The following is a 22,357-nucleotide window of genomic DNA, read 5'->3' as shown; positions in this document are numbered from 1 at the left end:
GGGCTCCTGAGACGCATGCATGAAATTCTCCCCATACTTTACGCTTTGCATTAGCCAGTGGCTACGCTGTTATATAGCTGTATAATAGTGCTCAGCTTCATGTTTTACAGACATTTCTTCCCTTTCGCCAGGGAGGCTGGAAGCCTGAGCCCTTAGCTCCTGATTCAGATCCAGAGTCAGATTGTCAGTGTCAATTACTTGTCAGTAGCACTGCTCCACTCGGGCTTCAGCTGTGAAAAGCTCAGTGTGCTCAATCGATCCTCGCCTCTCTGTGGCACTTCTTCACCAGGATTTGAGTATTGATAAGCCTGGTGTAGTGCTCTTTTTCCCCCCTATGTGAAGAGGCAGATCCGAAGGCCTTGAGGGTACCCCCGCTCTCCCTCCAAACCCGGGGAACAGTATTGATCCGAACGCGCGAGCAGTATTTCTCTGTCTGCAAGGTTAATCTGGGGCTCAGAAAGTTTTATTGCTGTTGATATGGAAGAGGGTTTAATGATGGATTTTAACTGAAACACACGGCTTGTCCAACTTTTCGTATGAAGGGGCTGGGAGGGGAACCATCAATTCAGTGCACAGCTCTGTTAAATTAGAGGGATGCAGCCACTGTGCAGCAGTGATTTGGGGATGTTTTTCCTCTTCGTGCAGCTCCAACAGAAACGAGGACGGCACTTACAGTGTTTTGAAAGAGGAGACGGATCCAGAGGTTCGCTCCAACTATTACCACTTTCCTTGTTCCGAATTCACAATGATGGAAGTCTTTTAGGCGTGCTTGTTTAATCTTTCTCTAGCCATTTAGTTTACAAAGAACTCGGGACCCCCCCTGGCAGTCGTCTGCAACAAGAATAAACGCTCCACCGACTTCCTCTTTTTAATGATCACAGGGTTATCAGATCTTAATGTTGACACCCTCTCGATTGAATATTCATCCTGCTGGTGTTTTTGCCCATTAATTTTTGATTGCTTCTTTGCTTTTCACTATTAAAGAGTAAAAAAAAAAAAAAAAAAAAAAAAAAAAACATTTATACCCTTAGACTGAGCTATCACCCTGAATGTGGATTGGGCCAGGATCAATGGCTCTGGCGTGGCACTTTGTGGTGCAAGAACATGAAAGGTGAAGAATAAATCAGAAAGGTGCAGTTCAGACCGTCTGCGTTGGGTACTTTGTAAGTCACAAAATTCTTTCAATCGCGTCGCCTTCCTGCTGTCAAAAGCCTAAACTTTTGACTTGCTGCGACAGTAAAGGCTAAATTGTGACTCAAAAACCTGGAATCTGTAGTTATATATATATATTTATATATATATATATATATTTTTTTTTTACATAGGTGAAAACATGTTTATGCAGCTCACTTTTGTTCATAATTGAAAATAAAAAAAAAATCACAGATTGAAAGAAAGTCAAACTCCAACGTTTAAAAGTTGCTTTTGCATGAAGAAGTGTTGCAAAATGTATGAAAGAAAGAGAAAAAAAAAAAAAAAGAAACAACAACACACGGCTATTCCCTCCGAGCATCATCCTTTTCCCTGTCCGTCTGTGCCAGGTTCCTCTCCTCATTCCTTGTCACCGAGTCATTTCCAGCTCTGGACAGAGTGGGCCGTACATGAGCGGCAGGGGCGACCACCTCAAACAATGGCTGCTCACCCATGAGAGGCAGAGAGGGGAAGGCTGAAGCATGACAGACCTCGACTGTCCTTCATTCAGCGCACACACACACACACACACACACACACACACACACGGCTGCTATTTAAGAACACAAAACAAGGCTATAAAGTTAGGCATCTTGGCACATAACTGTGGAACAACTGGATTTACTTGGAAATGTTCACCGTAGTACTTTCTTTCTTTCTCTTTTTTTTTTTTTTTTTTATTTATCTAAGAATAGAGATGCTGCATCGTTAATGCGATACAGAGTTGTTGCAGAATTAGATTGTAGCAAAAATAACTTAAACAGAGAACAGTAGGAATTACAAACATATGCTCCCGTGGGTCCTCGTTGCGTTTGCCAGATAGTGCTGGAATGGTTTTTCTAAAGCGTTATTATTCCCTTAAAAATATGTCTCTTGCATTGTTGTTGTTGTTGTTGTTTTTTTTCCTCCTTAGCAGAATTAGTCTTTGTACCTCTCGTTGGTTTTTTAATTTCCTGCCAAGTGAATGCTTTGTTCAACATCCAGTGATAAAGGCTCTGAATTTTATGGCTACAAAGCTTTGTAGTGGAGCATTTGTTTTGTCTTCATTTAGATCTCATTGTTTGCTCTCGCCTTATAATCCACCTAGAGTGGAGATGCCTCATATGCTGTACTCTTCTCACGTTTAGACATGTTTAAATAAACACGTTTCAAAATGACAAATCTGCTCTTTTCAGTCATTTGACTCGGTTTAATTTAGCCGGTGGTTCCTTCTGAATTGCTCTCAGTTCGGCTCGTTATTAATTATGCCGTGTGTCTTTTTCTTCCCGCGCTGTCTGACTTGTCAGAGCTCCTTCTTTTATTTCTGAGTGGGCTTTTCCATTAGAGGGCAGTACAGAACGGGAAACGGAAAAATCAACATTTCAACCTTGAATTCATCCGGCAGCATTTAATCTGTAATTTAAATGTTTATGTGTTATTTTATTAACATCACAACCCTGTTTAATCCCTGTTGGGTAAATTATTTTATTTTATTTTTTTCCCCTCCCCTCTAAGAAGAGCATGTGGTGATGCGCATGTTTAGAGGAAGCAGTTGTTTTACCTGAATGTGCCTTGAACTTTTACTTTCGCTGTTTTTCTCACATTGATCTGTTGTTACGTTTCCAGCCTGAATTCCTGATTCGCCTCACTGTCTTCTGCTCCAAAGTGACCCCAGCTTGCTCATAGTTATTCCTCTTCCTTTCAGCCCAGGTAGCCTAATAATGCACCCTCCAAAAATAACCCAGGCTCTAACCTTTTGCAGAACCAATTCGAAGTGGCCCGCCTGCTGAATATATTTGAACTTTGCTGCATTTTTTGAATCTTCTTATCCGCCCCGGCTCGCAGGCGACTGTCTCGCTGCGCTCGCCGGACTCAGTTATTCTGCCATTGGAGCAGCATCGCAGCGTAAATGTTGAGGCAGCAGACAGGCAGATGAAGAATGAGACTCAGTCTATGGTTTCACAGAGGGCTAATGATGCCTGTGGTGACTACAGGCTACAGTCAGCCCCCTAACGAAGGGAGCTGTGACACAGCCACAAGGGGTCCCATTTAAGCCAGGCGCACTCTGAAGTGCACTGTAAGCACCCTCCTTTTTTTTTTTTTTTTTTTTGCTAGTGGCCAAGTAAATTCTATGGAATGCCATGAATTTAGCAACCAGAGCGACTGAAGTCTTTAGAGTGGTACGGTTGATGTTTGATAACAAGTCCAGCATCAAAGCGTCAAATATGCTGCCAGTAATTGGCTCTGTAATTTACGTAGGTACCCGAAGAGTCTCTCTAAAAATAATTACATCATTAAATCCACTTTTATGCATCTTTACATATATTTTTATTTAAATATTTTTTGCGCTGGTAATGGATGTGGCATAGCAGTGTTTGGTTTGTTTTGACATATCTCCACCACCTTTATATCATACGGGTTCAGCGATAAAAAGGAATTGGATTTAAAGAGGTCTCGTCCGCACTTTTAATGTCTGGGAAACCTTGAATTTTTGCGCTCGTACCTGCCTCCGTTTCATAAAGAGACTGCTCGAGTGCATGCGCGTGCACGCACGCGTGGGGTGGAGGTGGAGGGGGGAGGGGAGGGGGGGACTGTTGTGCACGCGGGCGCGTGAGAACGTGGCCATGCATGCTGGTGTGTGCACATGTGTATGTCCATATGTGTGTGGGTGAAGTGGATGATATTGAGTCTGACTTCATAAATCACCCAGACACTGATAAACTCCCCATGCACCCACACACCGCTAATGGGCAACCCTTAAGGAGTGTGAGTGTCTCGTGCGGCGTTTGATTCAACATTTATTAACCCCCTCACACACACACGCGCGCACACACACACGCGTGCGTGTTTTTCTCTCTTTCTTTTGCACTCTTATCTCGCTCTCACACACACGCACGCACAAGCGACACCCACTTCTTTGAGCCCCTGAAAGTGCGAGCATGCGGTTGGTGGCATCCGTGGCATCGGCGCGGGGTTCTGACCCGGCCGGGCTGTATTAATCACAGCCCCAATAGCAGGCGAGGTACATTTTGGCTGATACAAGCCGCGGCAGAGACAACAACAACAACAGCCTCTGCATTTCCTAACATTAGTTTCCTTCTCATAACTTATATCCTGTCTCCAACTCCCCGCTTCCCATCTCATATCCTGGCACCCCTCCTCATTATAGAACAATTTTCTGCCCCCACATCAAACACAAACACACTCTGCGCTTCCATCTTCTTCTCTTCATACATGTCGGCTCATAATTCTGCCGTTATCACAACCTGCACCCCCTTTGGAACAAGTAGCGAGGCTTAGTGCCCCCCCCCCCTGCAGAATTAATGACACAGCAGCATTACCGATTTCATAAATAGTCGTTCTTCCGGAAGAAGTTTGCGCGCTTAAAATATATAAAGTCAGAACTTTGTGGTGCATCGTTGAGCTCGGCTGCAGGTAGCGCCGCGGTGATGCTGGGGGAGCCAGAGGAGTATCCAGCACGCAGATAGGCAGCCTCCAAAAATCCACACACAGACAGACACGGGGATAGATAGCTGGATATGCCGACATTAGACTGGGTTTCTGGCCGCCGTATCGGGTTTCCTCCCCCTTCTGTCTGTCTGCCGGGACGGCCTTTTCTCTGAGGCCCTGACACCGAGGCACCACACAGCCAGCCGCGACAGCTGCCACAGCAGCATCTAATACCAACACACTCCATGCTCCGCCGCCACTACAAAGGGAACCGTCGTTTCAAACATGGCACACTTTGATGCTCTTGTAATGATCTTTTTTTGTTGTTTTGAGAGAGAGAGAGAGAAAGCAGGAGGACGTAGGATTCGTATGGTGCACCCCCATTTTTTTTTTTTTTTTTAGCGTTTGTTTCTTGAGAACAAAGAGACTGCTCTCTACAGCTGCTAGTTAAAGATTAAATGAGAAAAAAAAGCAGCGGGCAACTTTTGCAGCATATATGTAACCTTGTGTCAGCGAGAGCCCGAGCGTCGGTTTCTGGCTCCCTGATTAGGAACGGCTGACGAATGGCCGTACATTACGTGAGAGCGATTACCTTTGAGTGTGCGTGTATCAATCTGCGACTGTGCAGCGGGGTTGTCAGCGTGGTAAGGAGAGTGTCTCGGCCTGGAGAAAGTGCAGGTCTAGCCTTGGTCATGTTGATGGAGGGGCGGCACTTCAGAGGCTCCAGGACCCCGTGGCACCAGTCTCCCCAGTCCCCCAGACAGACTGGGAGCATCTGGGCTCTGTCAGCGCCTCTGGCCCCTGCAGACTGCGATCTATATGACCGGAGAGAGGAGTGCAATGGATCAGGCCGAGGGAAAATATGAGCCAGATTCCTCTGCCTTGTGCAAAAGATATGCCGTGCCAGTAAGCGTGTAATGTGGATGTGTGGCTGCATTAAAAGGATACTTTAGGGTTTTTCAAGCGAGCTTCTGTTAAAAGGTTACAAGCTGCTAAAATCTTACTTGCGCCGGATAACGCTGCTTGTCTCGTCCAGGTTGAATCCAGATTAGTTTGACCCACAGCAAGAGATGTCGAGACCCAAATGGACGTCTACCATCTGAAAACAACTGCCCGTTTCAAATAAATTGCAGTTTATGTCAACACTAATCCTGGAGTAAGTCGTCATGTCTGCATTTGGTGGCAATTCACAGAGAAGCTGAAGATTATTTACGTCATAAATAAAGGTAATAAACAATATAATGTTGTCCTTTTACACCACTTTTAAATCAGGTAGTTACTCTGACCGGAAACGATAAGGATTGGGCTGCAAACAAATGCTCTTAAACGTGCCATCTTTGTTTATTAAAGCTGTTTTATTAAAATGGCGTTTGGAAATGTTTCACAGTCCTGTTTCTCTACCAGCAGCACTGGGAAACAGGGGTTAACCACGTTCACAGCAGGTTTCACTAACACCCCCTGGCAGAATTAAAAAGCCGGACAGTGAAAACGGCGTTTAAAGATTCAGCTGAAAATATCGCATTGACCTACTTAAACCTGTCAACGAATGACCGGACGCTATGAAACCAACACCAGGAAGATCAGAGACGGTGAACTCGTGTTGCTCCAGTGCTAATCCAACTATGTTAATGTTGAAGCTCATTGATTTCTCTTTTCATTTGGCAGTCGAAAAAAAACGAACTCTGGAGTTTTAAGCATGGCGGACGTAAGATTTTGATTGGTTGTTGGCCTCTGTAAGCTCGCCCCAAGCTCCTGATTAAAGTGGCGCTTTCATCTGGCCTAGTTCCAAGTGGTGCTAAGAAAGAACCAGTTTTTTTTTTTTTTTTTTTACTGGTTAAAGAGTCAGAGTTTGTGATGATGGAAATACAAAGAACTAGCGCGTTGGATTCAGCACCACCTTTGAACATTCTTGGCGTAACTAATCATTGGCGACTAGGTAAATACCGGTAAGCGCCTGATGCAAACAGGATGACAGTTCAAACGCTTAAGGTTGCCTTAAAATCGAGAACCAACCCATAAACTCAGACCTGTGTGATGTGTTTTGTTATTTTAGTCTTTAAAAAAAGTAGAAAACCAACTAATCTGGATTCACACAAAGCGACGACACTAAGACAAGATATCTACCGCAGGTAAGATATTAACTACTCATAGCATCTTAACAGTACCTTACTTGAAAGATTCCTAAGTATCCCTTTATGGCCCTGATAACAGTTCACATGATTAATTTTGTATGGTGTGAAGTTGAGGTTATAGATTGGTGCCCAATACTTAAAAAGGCCTGTTTATTAACTCTCCAATTAAGATTTAATTAAAGGCACGGTCCTAAATTTGAGCAAAGCTGGTTCTGAGCAAAAAACATCAACGTACGACTGATAGAAATCACTCCAGAGTTCCCTTATGAAAGAGCGTAATGATTTGATAACGCCAAAGCCCCGCCACATGGAAACTGATACGCTCGCTCGCCAACTCTAATTAATCCATACACTAAATTAGGAATATAAATGGCGGTCCCGTTTTAACAAGGTCGTCTTTAACTTCTCCCTTTACACTTCAACTACGTAGGAAAGGAAATAAAAGAGAGTGGGGGAAAAAAAAAACAACAACAACCTCCTATCAATGTGTTTTGCTTATTATGATTGACGATTGATGATTAAGTCCTCCAGCTGACACACACCGCCAAAGCCGGTGAGTTGGAATTGGATGTGACACATACACAGTTCTGCGTGTTAGGTAATTCGTTGACGAGGGGCCAAATTCATTTATGGAACAGCGGTATTGGCAGGCGTGGACACTCTCTGCAAAAACAACGATAATCACAGAGGTTTGGCGCGGCGTGACAAGGACTCTTCAGGGAAAGGCCCTTACACGCTGCTTTGTTGGCCGTCCCTCCCTAAGATGGAGGGAAACATCCGCCGCCTGGTCTTAAGACGAGAGCTGCACTAGGGAGGTTTTTGTTGGGTGCGGCTGAATTCAGTAAAACAGCTCACACTTTATCGGGTATGTATAGAAATTGATATTAATGGATTGTGCGGCAGACGTTCCTTTTTTTTTTTTTCCTGAAATTGATGAAATAAAGGGTCTGATAAATCCACTGTAATGAAACATGAGGGGGACCCTGTTGCAAGTCATTTAATCTCTTTCCGCATTCTCCATTTTTTCTGCTAATGAGCCTTATTGACAATCAAACAGAAGCTGTCATCCCCCAGGATGCAACACTCCCAGCCCCTGCGTGTTTGTCATAGTGTCCTGGCAATCAGAGCTGCCTGCACGACCAGGCTGGCAGTTAGTGGTTCTCACAGCAGCGCTGCCTGAAAATGGCACACTTCCTGTAGAGTTGCAGCTGCCACCTCTGCTACTTCCATTACTTTCTATAGCATGCAGATGTTGTATCAACATTCCCTGCCAAGGGGACTGCAATAACTGCGAGATTCATGCCATGTTTCAGAGGCACGTCAATTTCTCAAGTGGCACAATTAAAGAGGGAAACACTGTAACAGGTTTTTCACAGGCGCTGAAATCGGAAAAGGGCTTTTTCACTTTTTTTTTTCTCCTTTCTCCAACGGAGGGCTTTTTCATAACGGTTCAGAAATCCGCCCAATTTTTACTGCCCTCTTCCTGAGTTGAGCTTTTCTGTGAGCCTTTGTGCGGCAGACCTGTTGTGACCCACAGCGGATATGGAAATGGGGCTAAGGTTTTATGGGCCAAACGGATTGGACACACTCGAGCTCAGGGGGCATGAATATTGGATGTTATTTCTGCTCCCTTTTTATGTAATCCATTGCCAATACATTATTAATAGATGATATCATATCCAGAACTATACCGGACAAAGCACTACACAGGACTAGTATGAAAGGAGCTCTATATGCTGGAGACTGTGGCAGAAAATACAGTTCAAGTGATATTATTTTATCACTGCAGCCCAGCATGCCTGTGCCAAGAAGTCCACACACTGTAATTTTTAGGCAAAGCGAAGTTCATATGCAGTCTCTTGCAAAAGTATTAATACCCATGAGCTTTTTCACAGTTTGTCATGTTACAACCATAACCTCCGATGTATGCTTTTTATTTTATTTTATGTGATGGACCAGCACGAAGTAGTTATAATAGGGAACTGGAAGGAAAACGGTACATAGGGTTTCCAGCGGTTTGCAAAATAAAAATATGAAAAATGTCCTTCGAGGATGTATCCAGTCTCCTTCACACTGATAACCCCTAAATAAAACCTTGTGCAAGAAGCTGCCTTCAGAAGTAATTTACTACATAGATTTACCTGTTTGTTTCAAACCGGTACGAATTCAGCTGTTTGTTGAAGCCTGCAGTGTTTGCTAGAAAAAAAAAATAACATTTGACAAACTTTAAACTCCCCAAGCTTTGACCACATCACAGAATACTGTCCAGTCCATAGACTCAAAAGAGTATGGAAGACCTGCGTATCTACAAAGACACAGCAACACTGACAGGATAGCTTTAATCAGAGAAGCAGCCCAGAGGCTCAACTCTAACCTTAGAGGAGCTGCAGAGAGCCGCAGCTCAGGTGGCAAAATATGTTGACAGGGCAACTATTAGTTGTATATTCCACAAAACTGTCCTTTATGGCAACATTATTGAAAGAATGTTGAATACTCAGCCAACATGTACCAGACGGCGCTCTAGTCAGTTGAAATTATGTTTTGTTTTTTTGCCAACGTGCAAAACGTTTTGTGTGGCAGAAAACTAAGACCCTGAACATACCAACTCCATTGGAAAAACTTGGTGGTGGAGCATCTGTTTGGATGGTTGTCTTCAGCAGTGACAGCGATGCTGTTTAGCGTAAAATGGAACATATCACACCTTTCAGTTCTTCCTTTTCACATTGAAATCATTCAGTTGTGGTCAATATAAAGTGGAGCTGCAATACTTTGGTCTAAATTCCTCGTTAATTTATCTCCACGTTAATTTATCTTCACGTTCCCCCTTTTTGTCCCTGTTCTGAAGTGTGTCGGAGATCAACTCTTTTTGGTACTGTCTCTTTAAATCTAGAGGAGGCACTTCACACACCCCTCCAGGTTGCAGAGCGTTCCACTCCACCCAGGGTTTGAACATTTCTGTATTATGCTGGCGGACGATGTAATGAACAACCAACGACTTATCCATTTGCAGCTTCAGCATCCTTCAGCTTGTACTACAAAATCGCTTTGAGAAATAAGAATAGTGGATTCGCAAAACTGGTCAGCCCGACGTCTGTGGCCTTGTTTAGCAGCACCGCAGCGAATACTGTGATGTAATAGTTCAAAAAACAGAGAAAACTAAACGGCTTGAGAAATATGACCCAAAAAGAATATAAAAGATATAAATTGAAGTTACACTTTAATTTTAATTTGAGGGCTAAAAAAGTGGCGTTTGCATGATATGTCCCCTTTAAGCTAAATAAAGGACAGTGATGGAAGTAAACCTGTTAGAAGCTTCAAACGACTTGAGAAAGTGGTGGAGGCTCACCTTCCAACAGTGACCATAACCATAGAGGCTGAGCTACAATGCAATATTTTAGATGGAAGCATATGCCTGTGTTCAAAGGGCCTAGACTGCAATCTGATTGTAAATCAGGGGCAATACTTGTAAACGTGCGATCACATGCGGTATCTGTCCAATCTGACAGATCTTTAGCTAATTTCTAAAAATAATTAGCTCAAACGTCCAGTCTCTAGACGTGCAAAGTTGGTATAGACATACATTAAATTAACTGCAGCTACAATTACGGCAGCGGGTGGTGCAAAAGTGGCTGAACGCATATACAAGTTGTCCGTTTCTGATTTTTATTTGTTAAAAAAAACTAAACCTTTTTAACCAACCTTATGGCGGTTGATCACATAAAATCCCAATAAAATGCAGAGACATTAGGTTCAGTGTTATGCTACAAAATGTGCAAACGTTCAAGGCGTAGGAACACTTTAGCAGGGCACAGTAAAAGGGAAAACATGGTGAACGTTGTATTTGCATCAAGGGTAAATCCTACAATCCCCCCCCCCCCCAGTTTGAGATGCCCTGAAACATTGATGAAGTATCAAATGACATGTGAATACAAGTTTAATGGACGGCTGAAGCACTGGGATATTTTGCTCCTGCCTCTTGACTGCAGCGAGTGAAGTGGAAATCTTTGCAAGGATTGAAAAGATTTCCACTTTTCACAAGTTTTCCTTACAAAGCTGACTCCCAGTGTACAGTAGCAGGGGAGCGGTGTCTTATCTGATGTACAGAATCACAGACAGGAGGCTGCTCTAATGTAGCACTGTTTAAAAAAAAAAAAAAAGGGGGAGAAATGGAGGAGGGGGTGGGGGGGGTCATGTCTTATTTTGATTCAAATACTGGATTGTTCAAAAAAGGTCGGATTTGCTTCGTTTTTAAGTTACGGTCTCAGCTCGTACAGTTTTTATGACTCTCCGAGGTGTTCTCGGTCTCATGCATAAACTACAGGAGAGTTGCAGCCACTTTTTTATTTTCCTGCACTCAGCGGTTAAAACAAATCCCCTCTGTCAAAGAGCAAATCCTTAAAAAGTACTTCTCAGCACTGCCCACCGCGCAGAGAAGATAAACCGTCATCCACCTCTTAGTTTTATGACCTGCCCCGATATTGAGCAACATAATGCCCCTAAGCATGAATGCAAACGCCTCTAAGTATACAACTTACATAGGGAGAAGATGCTCAAGGTAATATATAGTCTCTTTTTTTTTTTAAGGTCAGTTTGAATTGTTTTTTCTCATGGGAAAGCGCAGGTTGATAAAGAGCAAACAAAACCTCTTTTCTGAATGCTTGTCCTCCACGGCCTCAATGAAGGTTTCATTCCTTTATATTATCCAGCCCAATTCCCAGCATGCACGGCCATTGTGGCGCTTTCAACTGGATCTCTCCATTGACTGGCTCATTGTCCGGTCGCTCTTTTGTGCGCGCTATCACCGGAGCGCAATCTTTCACCTGAACAGCTCAGGAGCACATTCTGGATGTGGTCACATATCTTTAAAAAAAAAACAAAAAAAAAAAACAACACAAAACAAACAAAAAAAGCAAGTGAGTCACCCATGTAGATGCCAGGCTGCGCAATTAACCCGACACTGATGAAGAAATATTTGACACTTTAAAAACCTCCAGCGATGCTTCTTAATAACGCGGTCATTAGTCATGCTCAGGGTGCCTGCGTCACACAGAGATGTTCAATATTACAGCTCGGGCTTTTATTACTGAAACGACTCCCCCCCCCCCCTCTCCTTTTTTTTTTTTTGAAATATAACAATACGCGAGCAGATGTTTGAAGAGTGGCCCTCGGCAACACAAGGCTAGTTAAGATCGATATTGCTTTCAATATTTCTTTCCTTTGACAGATAACCAGTACTGAGGAAAGTCTTGATAAGAGTGGCAACATATGGATACGGTAAGCCTTGCTTTCTTTTGATTGTGTGACCCCCTGACCCATGCCTCTGTTTGAGAGCAAGGCAGCCACATGGTACGGTGGGGGTCTGTCAGGCTCTGGTTATGGGGCATTATTGACCCAGGATTTATAAATATTTAATGCACACATTAAGATCATGGTGGAGGGTGGCCATTAGAGTTCTCCAATAAAAGAGGCTCTCACGATGATTGAATGGTGTGGCAGAGCTAGTGGCTGTTTGTTGGGTACAAAGAAACCTGCTGAGACTATATATACTGTACCTCCAGCCTGTCTGGCAGGCTTCACAGGTCTTAAAAGCGCCCAGCAACTGAGCTAACTTGTCATTTCATATATATATATATATATATATATATATATATATATATATATATATATATATATATATATATATATATATATAATTTGTTTTTACCTCTGATTTTAGTCTTTAAAGGGGACAGTTTGGGAATATTAGGGTGAGGTTCCGTTAAATTGTTGTAAGGTGTTTATATTGAAGCTGCAGTAGATCATTCTTGGCATTTAGAAATCCAGAGTGGTTGGTACCAGAAGCTCGGGGTTAGTCCAAGGGTGGCAAAGACCAAATTGGACTTCCACTGCCCACTGTCAAAAAGATCTTAATGTTGAGGCAAAAATGCATTTTTTCCTCATGTTTTTTTTTTTTTTTTGGTGCATATTTACAGTGAAGCCAACGATTATTTACTCAGGAAACGTAGATAGGTGTAGCCTCGTGAGACCATCCTGATCTCGCGAGTGTTCAAGGTTTCACCTCGCAGATCAGTCTGGATACTCTCCGTTAAAGAAAATTTGGAGCCGTTCACCAAACGAACGTCCAATCAGCGTTGGCTTTGAGGCGGTTGAGGTGTGACGTAACGGGAAGCGCGACAGTTCAGTCTAAAGAACATGGCGGCTTCAGCCGATGAAACTAGCGTTAGCGTTGCTATCGAGCAAGTTTTATCGGAATTACAGAGTATTTCTTTGCTGAGCTAACGAGCCTTTACCTGCAGCAGCAAGAGTAGCTTGGCTTGTGGTTGTGTTTTCGTCGTCGCTCGTAACAGAGCGACGACGAATCTGATTGGTTTATTTGGCCCGTCTATCACCAACATAGGCCAATCAGCTAACCAGTATTTTCGCCCCTTCCCAAAATTACTTCAACGGAAGGTTTCCAGATGGATATGCGGAGCAAATCTATCTGGCAGAGCCAGGTTAAGATAGGTGGCCTTCCTGAGTGAAACCCGGACTGAGAGCGGAACAATCTGAGTAACTACCTGATAGAAAAGTCAGGATAAAGTAAACTAGAGTTTGTGTAAACTGCATTATATCGTCTTGTTTTTTTAAACTTTTTTTTTAACTTGTATTAGACAGTTAGATCAACAGGAAACACCTCAGTTCAGGGATGAGCGATACATCTTCCAACAGGCCCACAGAAGTAACTAGGATTGTTCCCGAGGCCGAGGCTAAGCTCAATAAATCCAAAAATATGTTTGATTATAAATCTAAATCAGATTTATATTGGCTGTTGGTAACAGTAGTCAGTGCAATTATAATATAAAATATGACAATGAAAACAACTTGCAGTTAAACCACTGGATTGTTTTTGCTTTCGTATCAGACATGTAGCTCCATTCTCATGATCAGCTTCTCTCTAAAACGCCCCCCCAATGCTACAAAAGTAATCTGGTTTTATACAAATACAGACGACATCAGAGTTATCTACAGAAGGTAAGATGCTTACCGCCTTTAACTTTTCTTCAACAACCCTAAAATACACCTTTAAGCTTTGTACAGCTTTCATTTTATGTCATTGAACAATATTGAAGGGTTTTCAAGTTTGTGTTTTTTTTTTGTCTTTTTTTTTTGCCACTGAAAAACAAATCAGAAGTCATTGTTATAGATCCAAACCTGTGTATCCGAAACAGATACTGCAGCGTCAGGAAGCAGATGTGTGCCCATTGTTATCAGATGCGCGGGGGGGTTATCAGGGAAATTATTTGAAGCTTGCAGAAAATTAAATTGCTGCTTTCGGTGTATCTGTCCTCTGCACTATCAGCAGCTCCTGGAGGATCTCCTGTGCCGCAGCGATCCGCGCATGCCGGCTGACATAATAAGACGCTGATATGCTGATTGCCACTCAGGTTGCTGTCATTTAATTGCGCATTAAAGGCAGACGTGGCCTCGGACAATGGCGCCTTGATGAGAAATTGACATTTTGTGACCTGCGCTCCGCGAGCACTCGGGATGCCAGATAAGATGCTCAGTTGTTTTTAAGGAGAACCACTGTTCTTACCTCAAACACTTCTATCCTCCCGTTTGACCCACTTGATGAGTATAGATTTCACAGAACACCCCCTCCCCTCCCCCACCCCCCCTCACCCCACACCCCACCTTTCAGCACTCAAACTATAAGAGGTTCAAAACGATACCAGCCCTTATAGACAAAGGATAACCTTGCTCTTTCAATGTATCGATTCTTTATTAACTAGGTGGCTTAATGCAATGAAATGAGGGATTTGAATGAGCCCCATTTGGGGTGCTTTGAATAAAAAAAGCTTGCACTTTTTTTTTTATAAATGACTACAATGAACCTTTGAAGCAGCACAGATGCAGGATGTGCTCATACAGAGACCAGCACTAGAAACAAAGTCAGAACGCTTTTGCTGAAAGAATGTGAGGAAAGAGCAGTTTTCATCTTTTTTATGGATGTTACACTTCTTCCACAGGTTTCAAACAGTTATCTCCATAGCAACGTCTAAACACTACATCTTACAGATGAATCACAGGTTCGTCCTCAGACGCCGTCTACTGTCTTTTGTTTGTTTGTTTGTTTGTTTTCTGGTTTCCTGATTGTCAGTTTGACTGCCATCCAAACTGGGCTTAAAACTGAAGAAGTCCACAGCTGAGGAGCTATTGTGTTGTTGTTTTTTTTGTTTTGTTTTGTTTTGTTTTTTTTTACTGAAAATTTTTAATAAAACATCACTTAGTCATTTCCGTTTCCATTCCAAATGCCGACATTTTTAAACCGTCTTCCCTGTAAACACATGTAAGCTATGTGGCAGAGTCTTAAGTGGTGAGTAAAAATGACTTCTATACATTCTACAAAACAGAAAAGAAAAGCAAATACAACCACAAATGGAGTGTTTTCTTTTATCTCCAAGGTTGTCCCTCATGCACATTAGTCTCTATTGGGTCTTAACAACTATCATATGGGTCACAAACAATTTATTTGACAATACAACCAACAAAGTTTTCTCCAAAATGGTCTGTATAGATAATTTAAAATCAATATAAAAATAAACAATGAAGTTTGACTTCCCTTTTAAAAAAATGGACAGAGAGTCTTGACGGTGTAACACAAAGATTTCGAGGATACACATGAAATATATGCACATTGCATTTCATCAAATACAAAAAAGAAAAACAAATGAAGGCAACAGTTCTTGGCTGAATTATCTGTGCTGCATCACTATATTAAGGGCATGACGATTAATACATACATAATGAAAAGCAATATACAAAATTTCAGAGATAAATACATTATTTATAGTTGATATGTTACAAAATTTCCTTCGGTGAGCGCAAGTGTGTATTTGAACAGAAATATGACAATGACCTACTATACTCCTACATTCTCCATGGATTTAATTTTTTTTTTTTGTTTTTTTTTTTACTTTTTGTTGATCTAAAAGAACATGAAAAAGACAGATGTATAAATATTTAGCACAAGTTTGGCAATATCACAATAGTCTACAATTTTTTTTAACCACATATAAAACACATAAGGGAGTTGGAGCCAAAAGGAGACTGCTCCTCATCAACAAGAAACAGACTTCACAGTAGCCTAGGAATGCATTAATATACAGTGCTAGCAAAAAAGTTGAAAAAACATGGCAAAACACACTTGCTTAAAAGGAAGCTCTAGACGTGGAAGTACATCATATTCATCAACAGAGCAGTGTTTTTGTACACATCAGTGTGCTTGTTGACTCAGAGGTTGTTTTTTTTTTCACTTTTGAAGATGATTTCTAGCTACAATAAATTACAAAATTTAAGTTAAAATGCAGGAATAAAACATGATAACAACATTGCCCACCCATCCCCTCCCCACTCACAAAAGAATATCCGTTTTTTTTTTTTGCTTCCTATTTGTTGTACTTTTAAGATCCATTTCGCTAAAATTATATATTTCATATATTTTTCCAGTTGAAATTCAAGCGGTGTTGGCCCCTGTGTCGTCGTCTCACACATAAAAGTACAAAAGTCACATTATAAAGACGCACAACTGTTGTGAATCTATTAAAAGAGAGTTGAACCAAAACAGGAAAAAAACTGAGGCAAACAAGTTTGTTGGCAAATGGACTGTACATCAGTGTTTTGTTTTTTTTTTACTTTACAACCAGACGGTGAGTCCACAGAGTCCCTTCCGGTACTGAGAGTGGCTGTCCGAGGCTGGAGCTCAACTCGACAGGTATACAAAATAAATCCTTCATCATCCTGCGTCCTCTTCAAAGGTTGATAAAATTGTGGGGTAGGGAGGGTGAGGAAAAATAAAGTCCCACAGAAGAACAAAAACAAAATATTGTTCATCGTTAAATCCTTTTTTCTGCAGGTTCTGAAAGTCATTTAAAAGGGGGGGAAAAAAATCTTTCTTTGTTTTTTTTTTTTTCTTTCTTCAGAACGAGCAGTTGACTATACATTGCACCAGCATTTTGCAGTGTGCTTGGGAAGAGGGCTCGGGGAGGGGAGGGGCGGGGAGGGGGAAGTGTCCTGTGAAGTGGTAGTGTGTCCACTGGTGCTCAAGATGACAAAAGTGCATTTACATTGGAGGGACAACCAGGCCGGACATGGCTAAGGGTGGGGGGGGATAAAGAAAGAAGAAGAGAGCAGATTAGTTGGGTTTGGCTACAGCACATTTGGATTTATAAATCTAGAAATGTGTCAAAACTGAAACGTGAGTGCATGCATGTGTGCGGTGTGTGTGTGTGTGTGTGTGTGTGTATGTGTGTGTGTGCCGGTGCATGCATGTCTGAGTGCGGCCACCTGATGCTGCGCGCGTGCGTGGATGTAAGCCTTTAAATGTGCCTGTTTACGCATGTGCCAGCGAGTGTTTGCCGTGTCCGCTCGCCCTCGCCCGCCGTACGTCCCCCTAACCTCCCTCCTGCTCTGACATTTCAGCCCCTCAGCACGCCGCCCCTGCTATGTGTGATATTTCTCCTGCCGTCGGGGTAATGGCAAACAGTGGCCCAGACTCCCGGGAGAGCCGGCTGCGGTGACGACGGAGCAACAACACGGCCACTTCCTGCAACGCCGCAACTCCGCTCGGTCTCCCGCACGCATTCGTCTCTGTGGCTTCGTCCTCTTTCCCTCGTCCCCTTCTCGTCGACTCAAGTTATGCCTTTGCGCCATTATCCAATAGAGATTAGGCGAGATCAAAGGCACCTCCCTGTTATTTCTCCAAGACCATCTGCTTCGGATATCATTAGCAACTGTAACTCGCCCTAAGAGTTTATATATTCAGTATTTTCACATGTTTTAACAATTAGGCGACTAGTGAAGTGCTAGGATGATGTATTAGTGTATTGCTCTCAGTATATTTGTAGAGTCATGCTTGAAATGCTTTTAAGTTTGCCAGCGCAGATGATGGCAAGGCATTGCTCATTAATTTCTGCACAACATGTATTAATAAGTATGAACGTGTAGCAAGATGAACTTTAATTTCCCACTTCATTAAGCCCAATGTTATTAATCTTGGGGCACGCGCTACAGCTAAGCTTGTTTTCAATGCAATCATGTTGGTCATGACACACGCACAAAACCTAATAAACATAATTACTAAAACAATTCGCTGAAGGTCTTGTCCTGCGACATCGGAGCGGATCATTTGTACGTAAGGGCAACGAGGGTGTATGTACGTGCGAGTGTTTACGCAGACACTCTCCGACCCGTGCCGCTTTGTGTGCGCGTGTGTGCGTGCGTGCCGGCATGCTCTCTGCGAGTGTGTGCGTCTGAATGTGAAGTGAAAGGTGTAAATTGGCCTGTCAAAATGCATATATTTGTAATGATTAATCCCTCACCAAACCGGACAGAGGCCTGAGCAGCGGTATCTGACCAGTAGTCCGTAGGGAAGGGATGAGGGGGTGAGGGGGGCTCACCTTGCAGTCCGTTGCCGTTGGCGCTGGTGCAGGAGGGGGGTGGGGAGGCCTGGGGTCGGACCACAGGGGCGAAGGCGCTCTTTTGTTTAACTGCGGAGACGACAGGGAGGGCAAGGAAAGAAGGGAGGGCGAGAGTGAGAACGTGCCGTGAGCGGTGCTTGAGAGGGGTGAGGGCAGTTAAGGTAAGGCTGGGGTAGAGTTACTGGAAGGGAGGGAGGGTGGGGGGGGGGACACGATCAGTACCCACAGGCCCCTCTGATCAACATTTTGTCCGGTTGAACAAACACAGGCGGCATGTGGTGAAGTAAAGCTAATATTTCCACAATGCTAAGCCACACGTGTGTTCTCTAAAGCGCAGGAACCGAACATGCCTTCGTGAATGAACACTTGCTTATTATCGTCCATCAGCGAAGCTCTCACCCTACATCGGAGACGGTTCGTGGAGGCGGAACCGAACGCGGCAGCCGGAATTAAATCAGCAGCAGCTTAGCGCTACTACGGCATGCAAGAGTGGCAAGCTACTCACTTCCATATGGGGAGTTGGCAGAGGATCCGTTGAGGAACCCTGGGGAGCTTGGCACACCCAGGTTCATACCGGCATTGCCGTAGCCATTCATGCTGTTGCTGACTGTGTTGTAGCTCGACTGCTGTGGGGTGCTGCTGGAGATGTAGCCCCTGGGGGACACGCTGCTGGTGTTCCGGCTGTAGCCAACTGGATGACACGAATAGAAGAAGCACAAGGACATTCATTCATTGCTTTCTTTCTGAGGTGTTGACAGTAAATGGCAGTGGAAATGAACTGGTGTAGTCAGAGATCTGTACCAAGAAACTGGTGGTGACTGGAAGTCAGATGATTTTTAGACCGATCAGCCGGTCCATTACCTACAGATTTGATGTTTCGCCAATCAGTTAACTCTGCTACCTAAGCACTAACAAGTCGTACTGAGCTCTGGTGTTGTCTTTTACCGAGTGAAGAAAGTAAACAGTTTTGTACTATTGATGTGTTCAAGAATAAAATCGGAGATATAGGAACGTCTGTTTGAAATGAAACTGTCTTTTCTATAACATCTGGAGACATGTCTACTGTACGGCGATGGCTCTACTTCAGCAGAACTATGCCTGCTATCTTCCCAGAGTTTACACATGTAACATTACGTAAGCCAGGTTACTAAAGAGATGTACCTAGAAATCTGCTGATGACAGCGATGTGATGACTTTCAGCCTGATTGGCCATTTGGAAACTTCAGAGTCAGATCTTTTTTGTTCCTTTTTTTTTTATGTGTCAGTGAACACAGCATACAACAACAGGCCTTAATGTGGGTGCTGTTACTGAGCGAAGAAGGGTCGGCGTTGCGTATGTTCGGTATCAGTGAGCTATTAATAAAAGAAGTCAGGGGAAGCTTGAAGAAGTCTATTTAAAAGGAAACTATTTTTCTACAAGATGTCAAGACCTGTCTGCAGTTTATTTAGGGTGCAAGAGATTTTCAGTAGCAATATGGACTCTTAATGTTAAGCAAATTTGCGCTGCTTCATTCTTTTAAGCTTTGAGCTTCTGACTCTTATGAAACATGCTGGAGTTGGAAATGTTGGCTATGTTCTCTTTAGGCAATACACACACACACACAGTCGGTTGTGTTAGAAATGTGAACCTTGCTAATCCCGCTGACCGCTAATATAAGATGCTAAAAACAGTTTAAAACGTGAACTGCATGATAATTTTTTCTTTTTCGTTTTTAAATTGAGGTTGCACTACGGTTCCTCTCTCTAACTTGCGTAATACTCATTATCTGTATTCATTTTGTTAAACTTGTGTATGTACATAATAGCACTTAAAGCTAAATCTTAATTGACTAGCATCAATAATAGGTATTAGCATGTCAAAGCCATAATCGGCCACAAAAATTCTTATCGGTGTATCCCTAATCTTTTTATCAGGACAAATTGCAAGCCCTTAAATAAAACAATAAAAGACGGCTCACAGACTATTAATAGCTATGTTGGACATTTTTACTTTTCTTTAAAGCCCACAAAAGGATAACATTTTTGCCAAATTCTCATAATTCCCTGGGTATTGCTCCAAGAAGCACCAGCAATCCTTTTGTAACCCCCTTTTGAGCACCACTAAGTTATGGAGCTAACCCCCCCCCCATCACACACCTTGGTCATTCCCTTGTGACTCGGATACGTTGACTGCTAGCTGGCTGCTGAAGGAGTTGACTCCCATCATGCCGTGGGAGGCTGTGTTGGCGAGAGAGGGAATCTGGTTGTGGTTGCGTGGAACGCTGTATAGAGCTTCTGCAATGTCAGCTGCCCTCTTCAGAATGATCTCCTGGGAGGCAAAAAAGAAGGCAAAGGGATTTTTTAATGCATAAAACATGGCTGTCAAGTTGACTCGGAGCGCTATATTCTTTCAGATATAGAGCTGAATACAGGCTCTAATTATGTCATCAAAAATTCTTTATGTAAAAAAATCAGACATGCCTAGAGTGTTTTTGAGATACCTGATTGTTGTGGGGCATTCCATACAGGGCTTCAACGAGATCAGCCGCTCTCTTCAGTAACACCTCCTGATGAGGGGAACAGGGGAAAGGAAATACATGTAACTCGGATGTTTTCAGCCTGAGGCGTCTGTCCGACCAAAAAGAAGACCCTGCCTTTGGTAAAGTCTTGCAGCGGTTAATATATTTCTACTGGCAACAAGTTATTTAAGTCTAAACAATCCAGTGATTGTTTATTCCTAAGATGGTTGTTCAAGCAACCAACCCAAATTGGATGATCGTTCCGACATTCATTGGACTCAAATAGTCAGACGGTGGTTCAAGGAGTGTCAGAGCACCATATATATATTTTTTTTCTGTCTCTCTCCACAGTGTTCAGTGCGTAGGCCCTCTGGAAATGTTTGATGCACTTCAGAACACGTTACAAAGTAGCCTAACCATCTCATCCGTACAAATCTCCGACAAAAACGGAAAATTGAGGAAAATATGGGTGAAAATAATTGCTTATTGCCATACATGTAAATCACCAACAAAACAAATGTCTTATGATGTCCAAGGTTGTTAAACAAAATATACATTTTTATTTTTTATTTATTTTATGTGGGGGGAGGGGGAATGGTACTGTGCATGCAGAATATAAATATAACACAGGGAGTGCACAGTAGGGTTACAAAGTGCTTGGAAATGTTTACATAAATAAAAGCCACCTAGATTTAAGAGCACCAGAGGTAAATTTAAACAGCACTGCCATTTTGCTCCTTCCAACCATGCAGAGCAGTGAATAATGTTCCCTATCTTAATTAAACTGGCATAGTCCTTTAAAAACAACACCTCACCCCTGATTCCGGGCTTCACGTTTGCTCTGGAGTTCAGTGCCGAGTCCCCTCTCTTCAGAACAATAAAGTGAATTAGCTCTGGGTTAATCTAGTTCTGTTGTAATGACATTAAGGAATTTTTCAATTAACCTCTTTGACTGGCTGTTGCAAAGGACTTCACAAATGACTTCCCATCCAGCAAGAGCTGGGTGCTCGTGCCTTGGGGACACGGATGCTCAGGATGTGGTCTTATCCATGTCTGCATGCTTGCCCCCGCTTGACAATGCGGATTAGCTGTGTTGCTTTGGCTCTTAACAGTGAAAATGAGTTGGCCCCGGATCCTGTGCACCCCCCCCCCCCACACACACACACACACACACACACACACACTGTTTTGGGCTTTGGGCTAGGTGGGGTTTGGCCCGTTTGTGTGTCTTTATCGGCTCTTTGAATTCAGCACTTACAATTAAATCCCTCTCCAGAAACCAGGCTGCTCTCTTTGTTTTTCCCAATACAGAAGGCAGTTTGCTCTATGAAAACCCTCTCCTGCTCTTAAGAGTGCATTTAATCTGACAAAGGCGACTTGCAGTCATGACTGGTGTGTGTGTGTGTGTGTTTTTAAAATGATCTCTTGTTGTCACCTGCTGTAGAGCAGAGATTTGTCGCCTGTGCTGTTAGAACTCTGGTTAAAAGCAATGCAAATCTGTCACTAGAAACATCTCAGATGGTGCTTGTTTTCTTCCCACATTCACTGTGTTTTCTTTTGCAGGCCTCGGTAATTTGTCTGAAGTGTTCCATCACTTGGCAATGGCAGTGTGGGATTAAGACGGCAGCTGCCGTAAATGAATGTAAAC

General features: G+C 43.0%; 2 protein-coding genes across 6 annotated transcripts in view; one reads left to right on the top strand and one right to left on the bottom strand.

Moving 5' to 3' along the window:
* The window catches only part of mgmt (O-6-methylguanine-DNA methyltransferase), a 303,909-nt gene that overhangs the window by 33,357 nt on the left and 248,195 nt on the right, over nt 1-22,357 (top strand). Inside the window, exon 5 of one of the 2 annotated variants that reach the window (XM_012864004.3) lies at nt 1,542-2,348. The exons of the other annotated variant lie outside the window; for it this stretch is intronic. Coding sequence (XP_012719458.1) covers nt 1,542-1,670 — 129 coding nt within the window. The 3' untranslated portion in view covers nt 1,671-2,348. Of the gene's footprint in view, nt 1-1,541; nt 2,349-22,357 lie in introns of those variants that run through there. 2 annotated transcript variants of the gene reach the window in all.
* LOC105927313 (EBF transcription factor 3) overlaps nt 14,721-22,357 on the bottom strand; it is an 89,010-nt gene continuing 81,373 nt past the window's right edge. For 2 of the 4 annotated variants that reach the window (XM_012863996.3, XM_012863997.3), the window contains exons 12-16: nt 20,692-20,757; nt 20,348-20,519; nt 18,717-18,902; nt 18,113-18,280; nt 14,721-16,886 (exon numbers count right to left, since the gene is read on the bottom strand). In XM_012863996.3, coding sequence (XP_012719450.1) covers nt 16,855-16,886; nt 18,113-18,280; nt 18,717-18,902; nt 20,348-20,519; nt 20,692-20,757 — 624 coding nt within the window. In that variant the 3' untranslated portion in view covers nt 14,721-16,854. The remainder of the gene's footprint in view (nt 16,887-18,112; nt 18,281-18,716; nt 18,903-20,347; nt 20,520-20,691; nt 20,758-22,357) is intronic. The other 2 variants (XM_012863999.3, XM_012864000.3) reach the window with 2 other exon arrangements.

The sequence above is a fragment of the Fundulus heteroclitus genome, chromosome 22 (genome assembly GCF_011125445.2).
Source record: "Fundulus heteroclitus isolate FHET01 chromosome 22, MU-UCD_Fhet_4.1, whole genome shotgun sequence".
NCBI classification, from domain to species: domain Eukaryota; kingdom Metazoa; phylum Chordata; class Actinopteri; order Cyprinodontiformes; family Fundulidae; genus Fundulus; species Fundulus heteroclitus.
This window is presented reverse-complemented; position numbering and strand designations above follow the sequence as displayed.